Source organism: Ictalurus punctatus, chromosome 12, assembly GCF_001660625.3.
Source record: "Ictalurus punctatus breed USDA103 chromosome 12, Coco_2.0, whole genome shotgun sequence".
NCBI lineage: Eukaryota > Metazoa > Chordata > Actinopteri > Siluriformes > Ictaluridae > Ictalurus > Ictalurus punctatus.
This window is the reverse complement of record NC_030427.2, coordinates 3166282-3174397: the sequence shown is the minus strand read 5'-3', so window position 1 is coordinate 3174397 and position 8116 is coordinate 3166282. Positions and strand designations below refer to the sequence as shown.

General features: G+C 42.8%; 1 protein-coding gene across 1 annotated transcript; it reads left to right on the top strand.

Moving 5' to 3' along the window:
- The first annotated feature begins 295 nt into the window (after positions 1–295).
- Positions 296–2249, top strand: LOC128634212 (kelch-like protein 10). Its single transcript, XM_053684499.1, has one exon. It carries the CDS (start codon positions 420–422, stop codon positions 2247–2249), a length of 1830 nt encoding a protein of 609 aa, XP_053540474.1. The 5' UTR covers positions 296–419.
- Positions 2250–8116: the final 5867 nt, after the last annotated feature.

Below are 8116 nucleotides of genomic sequence, written 5' to 3'. Positions count from 1 at the left end.
TTACTTTCCTCAACAAAACGCTGGAAATTAATGTTTCAGTATAAACATACATCTCTCTCCATCTATAAAGCTATTAAACAAACAAACAAATAAATAAATATACAGCCATTATTAACTATTTCATCATCATCAAATTTAATCATTTAATGTAGAATTAATTCCATTTGGGAAATTCACCCTGGGAGGTGGGTTTTTTCCAGGAAAATAAACGGTTCTTTATGCTGGACGTGTGCATTTGGACATGCGCAGGATTATAGCTGTTTTTAAAGCATTTCACAGAGACTGATCCTGAACTGCAGGTTTCTGTCAGGTTCACTGCATCCTGTATATATCAGTGGTTACAGAATTAGAATTGGAACCTTGGAATCAGAACATTGCGAGATGAAAAGCTGATCTGCATCAGCACAATCCACATTCAGATGAAAGTTGTACATTCAGTAGCTCTGACTTGCATAAAAACTGGACAGAAAATAAGTAAACAGGAAGAAGAGAAGGGAATGCAGAGGAAGGTGGACGGGATGTCTTGCAACATCATCAATGAGCTGCGGTTAGAGAAGAAGCTCTGTGATGTAGTCATCATGGTGGATGGCGCCGAGTTCCACGTGCACAAGAACATCCTGTGCAGCTGCAGCCCATACTTCATGGTTCTCTTTACCAAGGGCTGGTACCCTCCTGATAAGCTCAGGTACAGCATCCCTAACGTTTCCACCGAGATAATGGAGCTGGTCGTGGAGTACGCGTATATAAGACGTGTTAACATCACAGAGAAAAACGTGTGTAAGCTGCTGATCGCTGCTGATTATCTGTTGGTGAGCAGCCTGGTGAACGAGTGCTGCGCGTTCCTGAAGGCTCAGCTGTGTCCTGAGAACTGCATTAACCTCTGGCGTTTTGCTCACTCCTACTTCTGCGAGAAGTTGAAGCAGCAGGCCTTCCGGTTTATCTTGCACAACTTTGAGGAGATGGTGCGCCTCTCTGTGGACTTCCTGGACCTGACGGTCGTGCAGTTGAGCGAGATCATCGAGAAGGATGAACTGAACGTGAAACAGGAGAGCGTGGTGTTTGAAGCCGTCTTACAGTGGATCAAACATGCGCCATGGAAACGGAAAGCACACATAGGAGTGTTACTGCCCAAGGTGCGTCTGGGGCTACTGACGCACGATTACCTAATGAACAATGTGAGCAACAACGTTTTAGTGATGGACGACATGACATGTAAGCCGATCGTCACCAGCATTCTGATGGGCATTGATGACCTCAACCCAAGCCTTTCTCTCAGCTCTGATCTCACGAGACTCCGCCTGCCCAGCGCTGTTCTGCTGGCCATCGGTGGCTGGTACCAAAGGAATCGCACCAATGCCATAAAAGCGTATGATACGCGAGCGGCACGCTGGGTATGCGTCACGTGCTCCGATGAGAGTCCACCGTCTGCCCATCACGGGACGGTGTATCTAAACGGCTTCGTGTACTGCATCGGAGGAATCGACAGTGAGAGAAGGTTTGACCCCATCACCAGAATCTGGGCTCAGGTGCACTCCATGCACTATTGCCGGTGTGACGTGAGCGTGTGTGTGCTGGACAGTCGTATCTATGCAATGGGAGGATTTAATGGCTTCGAACATCTGAATACGGTAGAGCGATATGAACCTGAGAATGATCGGTGGTGCATGATTGCGCCAATGCACGGACGAAGGAGCAGCTCTAGCGCTACAGTACTGAATGGCAAAGTGTACATATGTGGAGGGTATGACATTTTCGGGTGTTTGTTCACGGGGGAGTATTACAGTCCTCAGACGAGAGTGTGGACCCTCATCACCCCCATGATGATCAGAAGGTGTGGACTGGGCGTGGTGGCGTATGGAGGATGGGTTTACGCTGTCGGGGGAAATGATGGTGTTAATCACCTAAGCGATGTAGAGGTGTATAATCCTCAGACCAACGTGTGGACACCAGGTCCAGCCATGAACAACCAACGCAGCCACTTCAGCATTGAGGTGCTGGACGATCTCCTGTTCGTTGTTGGAGGAGAGAACAGCACTACCATCATAGATGAAGTGGAGTGTTATGATGAGCAGACTTCTGAATGGCATGCAATTGAAAACATGGGGATTTCTTGCCATGCTCTGAGCTGCTGTGTGCTGTCTGGTTTACCCAACATGGCAGAGTACGCTGCTCCCCGAGACGATCCCTACAGAGTCCCTCAGAGCTCACGGAGCACCAGAGGCTACCTCACACCTCCTGCCAACGTCTGAGACGTACAATAAACCTCTCCCTTCATCAGCATCCTTTTGTTCTCAAGAATCAAATTAACCACTCTGAAGCAGTCAAACTACTGAATTTGCCTTTTGCTTACTCTCTATGCTGCAAGCCGTTGTACTGAAACTCGTAAAACCACAACGTCCCTCATGGAGACGTGCGATAGAACAGTCCTGAGAGCTCTCACACACACACGTACACATACCTGAGATCACAATGACATGGCGGTGCTCATGTGGTCAACGCTAAACAGAATTCCCTTCACTTATTTTCTACGTGATGAAACTCAACTTTGTTGACATGTAGCTTTGTGTCATAATTTAGGTTTGTGACGTAATTCTGCTGATTTTAGCCCAATTTCACTAATTTGATAAAATCACTGTAACGATCATATTTACGAACAAAGTTGAAGACAGGGGATGACGATTATACATTATTTCTCTCTGTGCATCACAGGAATAATTCATGTAAGTCTTATTAATATGTTTATCAAACTCAAATATGACCTTGTCAGAGATCCACCAGTATTTCTGAGCCAGAACGCCTTTAGATCGGAACGCCGGAAAACTGGTTCTGTACTTTCAGAGCTCGAGTACAACGGAGTGCAGCATTAATACCAGCAGATCCACAGCAATAGACTCTCGGATAATACTATAAACACACCAGGTTCAATTACACTACAATCAAACAAGAAAAAAAACATGGATTAGGAAAAAGGACATAAAATAATGACAAAGAGTAAAGGAAAAGGAGAGACAGAGAAGAGGGTGAGAGAGGATGGGAGAGAGAGACTGATAGAGAGAAAATGTGTGTGTGTGTGAGAGGATGGGAGAGAGAGAATATGCGTGTGTGAGAGAGAGAGATGATAGAGAATGAGAGATGAATGAAGATTAACAGAAAGAATAAAATGCAGAAAGCAAGAGGGAAAAAGTGAAAGACAAACATACTACATGAGGGATTGACAGAAAAAGTTTGAAACAAAAAAACGTGAAAAGAAACGTAAAAAATATTGGAGAGAAAGAAAGAGCAAAAAAGGAACAATAAAAATAATAAATACGAAAGAGAAAGAAATCATAGTAGAGGAATAAAAAAAGGTAGGACACAATTGCTAAAAAGCAGGAGAAACCGTGGAAAAGAAGAGGAAGAGAGACAGATAAAGAAAAAAGGAAAGAGGAAGGAGAAAAGCGTGAGAGAGGGATGAAAGAAATGAAGCGAGATTAACGTTTCACCTTGAAGAAGATAGTTTTGTCAGCGATGTACTTTAACATCCCCTGTGTGAGCGGTGGCCTGATCACTACGGCAACACAACCCTGGCTCGGGTTCATCGGCTGGGTGGAGTCGTCCACGCCCACCTGTTCTTCTGTCACCATGGCGACGGACTGCATCAGACCCACCAGGTCCATGAGGAGGGAGACAGCGACGGCGCGGATGTTGAAGTCCAGCTCAGAGAAACATGTTCATCAGAGACTCGAGCCACCGAGGAGGCGGAGTCACACTGCTGCTGTCTGACATCACCATCACCACACACACACGTCATTAATAATCATATTAATATTAATTATTATTGTTGATGGTGATGTTAATATTCATCTATAAGTAATTATACACTGTGATTAGTAAAAACAAACAGCAAATAATAAATAAATCAGTAATATAAATTTAAAAACTAAGTAAATCCAGAATAATAATCAGAAAACTTTCAATTAAACAATAATATGCAAATGTGAGAGTATGTTCTGTTGAATATGCGCTGGTTAATATAAAATCATTTTGGCAGCCGTTAACGTAGATACACACTCCTTCTGTTCAAATACACAGATGTTCAAAGGTCTCTCTGTTAACTCCGCCTCCCCATGGTTAGCCCCGCGCCCCGTGTGACCCGGGGCGATGTAGAGCTCCAGCAGTCTGCACAGAAAGTGCTGGAAGTGCCCAAGGCAGTGCTGCATCACAGGAGCATCCAGAGAACCAGGCTGGAGTTTAGGATCGGACTGGAGAGGGGCATGGTCATCAGACTCCGTCTCCTCGTACTGAACAAAATCTGTAAAACTGCTCTCTGGAGAACGAACTGCGGAGGGACTTTCCCTGTCCTCAAACATGTCCTCGCTGACCGGGACATCAAGACATAACCGGGCTGGGGGGGAGAGAGAGAGAGACGAGAGAGAGAGAGACATCTCTCGTCTCGAAGGGTTTTCTCTCCCTCACCTAGGGTTCTCTCTCTCTCTCTCTGTCTCACCTAGGATTCTCTATCTCTCTTTCTCACTCTCTCCCTCACCTAGGATTCTCTCTCTCTCTTCTCTCTCTCTCATCTCTCTCATCTCTCTGTGTGTGTGTGTGTCTCTGTCTCACCTAGGATTCTCTCTCTCTCTCTCTCTCTCTCTCTCCAAGGGTTCTCTCACTCTCTCTTCTTCGCGCGCCCCCTCGCACTCTTGCTCTCTCTGGATTTCTGTAAAGCTGCTTTCTAGCAATGTCTAATAATAAAACATTAATTCACATCAGTTTCATTTCTATAAATCACTTGTTAGAAGTAATTTATAGAAATGAAACTGATGTGAATTAATGTTTTATCATGAAATAGAATGTTATTGATATTCTACTGACTGTTGTAATCTCAGAGATGCATGATGCCAAATCTGAGACATTTATAAAGCAAGTTTTTTGTGAAATGAAAACATGTTGGTGCTCATAAAATATCCTGTTTCTCAAAAAGTAGTGTGATTAATTGCTTTTAAATGAGCTATAACAGTCTGGAACAAAGTCTAACTTAAAAACTGTGAGGTCAGCATGAAAACTGTGATATTTAGGAACAACTTGCCTGATCTGATTGTTCAGGTAGTTAACCATCTCCTCCACCTGATCAGACCGATCCTTTAACACCAAATGCTTCATGAGGGGCCGAAAGTTCTCGCTCTGCATCAAGCTCTGGTATATTATAATAATATATAACAATAACAATATATATTAATATTATACTTGCTCAGTTATTTATTGAGAAAAATGATCCAGTATTACATATCTGTGAGGGGTAAAAGTATGTGAACTGTTGCTTTCAGTAAGCGGTGTGAGCTCCTTGTGCAGCACTAAGTACAGATAAACATTTGGGGTAACTGTTGATCAGTGCTGCACATCGACTTGAAGGAATTTTATCCCGTTCCTCAGTCCAGAATAGCTTCAACTCTAGGATTTTGGTGGGTTTCCTCACATGAACTGCTTGCTTCAGGTTCTTCCACAACATTTCTACTGTATTAAGGTCAGGACTTTGACTTGGCCATTCCAAAACATGAACTTTATTTTTTCTTTAATCATTCTTTGAATGACACCTGTGCTCAGGGTCATTGTCTTGCTGCATGACCCACTTTCTCTTGAGATTCAGTTCACAGACAGATATCCTGATATTTCCCTTTAGAAATCGCCATCCTGGTCCAGATGCAGAAAAACAGGCCCAAACCATGATACTACCACAGCATGTTTCACAGATGGGGTGGGGTTCTTGTGCTGGAATTCAGTGTTTTCCTTTCTCCAATCATAACGCTTCTTATTTAAACCAAAAATTCTATTTTTGTCTCATCCATCCACAATTTTTTTTTTCCAACATCCTTCTGTTTGTCCTCATGATCTTTAGCAGACTGTGGAAGGTCAGCACTCTTCTTATTACGCCAGAGGGCACTGCGGTACGGCCGCTGACTGGTCACGTGACTCTTTTGTTTTCGTTCACTTCCCGCTTGGACACCGAGTTAAGTCTTTGATTGCCCCAGGTGTTAATGTTTTAGTTTAATTAGGTTTGTTATTTAAACCCCCCCGTGTGACTGCGCACATCGCGCAGTATTAAAGTCGGTTTAGTTCGTCAAGTGAGGGAAGTATACAGGTATGTGCTAATGTGTAGCATGCTAGCGGTCGTAGCTAGGGGACCAGAGTGAGTATAGTCCGTAGAGACCGCACTCCCTGTGTTGGTTTATCTGTTTTTGTGTTTCTTGTTTAAATAATAAAGACGGTGACCTGCACCTGCATCCGCCTCCAGTCTCGTTCCGTGACAGTTCTTTTTGAGACCACTGGCTTTCTCTTGCAACCCTGTCATGTACACCATTGTTGTTCAGTGTTCTGATGTAGACTCATGAATATTAGCCAATGTGAGAGGGCCTTTAGCTGCTTAGAAATTACCCTGGGTTCCTTTGTGACCTCGCAGTCTATTACATATCTTCATTTTGGGGAGATCTTTATTGGACCCTACTGCAGGGTAGGGTAACAATGGTCATGAATTTCCTCCATTTGTCCACAAACTAACTGTCTATGTATTGGTGGAGTCCAGACTCTTTAGAGATGGTTTTGTAACCTTTTCCAGACTGATCAGCATTAACAATCCTTTTTCTGAGATCCTCAGAATCTCCTTTGTTCATGCCATGATACACTTCCACAAACATGTTGTGAAGATCAGACTCTTACAGATCCCTGTTCTTCGTCATCCCATTGATTGAAGACACCTGACTCTAATTTCACTTTAAGATTAACTGCTAATCCTAGATGTTCACATACTTTTGCCACTATCAGATATGAACAGTAATATTGGATCATTTTCCTTAATAAATAAATGACCAAGTACAATCTTTTTTTCTAATTTTTTAACTGGGTTCTCTTTATCTACTTTTAAGACTTGTGTGAAAATCTGATGATGTTTTAGGTCATATTTCTGCAGATATAAATAAAAGTATGTTTGCTGTACACACATTACCAGCATCCAGTGTTATTCAAAATAAAATCTTATCGCTTGATAGCGTAGAACCTCGTACTCCAAACACAATCTGCTACTAGACGCGCAGCCTACACACATACAGTAGAGACAAATATTGATTATAAAATAACAAGGTGTCTACAAGGTGAATGAGGCAGAGCAGCGCACAGCTGCGGTGTTCAAAGGTCAATCTGAGACGCTTAGTTTTCCAGATATACTTTCCTCATATGGGACGAGGCGTATGAATGAATGCTGACGTTCATTCATCCAGTAAATGAAAGGTTTTGTTGCAAATGAACATGACGATAAACTGCTGTCCATCAGAAATTGTAGGAGGCAGGTATACATGTATATGGGCTTGGAGGGAAGGTAGGGTGAAGGAGTTTATAAATAATAATTACAGTGTTACTGTACATGTAAAATTTAGATCTTTGATTTTACCTACTGGCCCTTTAAATTACACTAATACTGTATAAAATTGGAAGAAATCATATACATGCTGAAGCGACAGGTAAATAATTTACCTGTGTCTCTGCACTCAGGATGGGACTGAGCAGACGTGCCTCATATCCACGGGGTGCATCTGCAACAAATACACCACTCTGAAAAACAGAAGAAAAGAAATGTGCATAGAAAACACTTTTCTCTGATGGGAAAAAGAGCTGTGAAGTATAATGGAGGAGTTTTTAGTTCACCTCATGAGATCAGGATCCTCAGTAAGATCAGTCACAGAGTCCTGGTACTGGAGGTCCTGTAGTGACAAACACGGGTACTAATAATCGCTCAATAATCTGTGCCTTTATGGGGGTTTTAAAGATTTAGTTGCTTTGTTTGATAAGATGCTTTGGGAATTATTCCTCAGTTTTCAGCCTACATTTAAAGTTCCTGTGTGTCTTTGAAAACGTCTTACCTTGCCATTTGTCTGCCCTGGTGTTCAAAGCCACTTCTCTAGAAGGATATTACGGATCTTAAGAAGGTCAACACCGTTAATTGGTGCGATCTCTTTAGCCACTGCATGAATGTCTGGTCAGGCAAACAAAAGTGGCACAGAAAACGTGATGAGTAAATGCTGTTGTTAAAACTGTTTAAAGCAGCCTTTTGTTATACACCCTAGGGCTAGGGATCGACCGATAGTGGATT

What these genes read in the sequence shown, in the direction of transcription:
- LOC128634212 (XM_053684499.1), top strand. Translation starts at nt 420, where the DNA reads ATGAAAGTTGTACATTCAGTAGCTCTGACTTGCATAAAAACTGGACAG.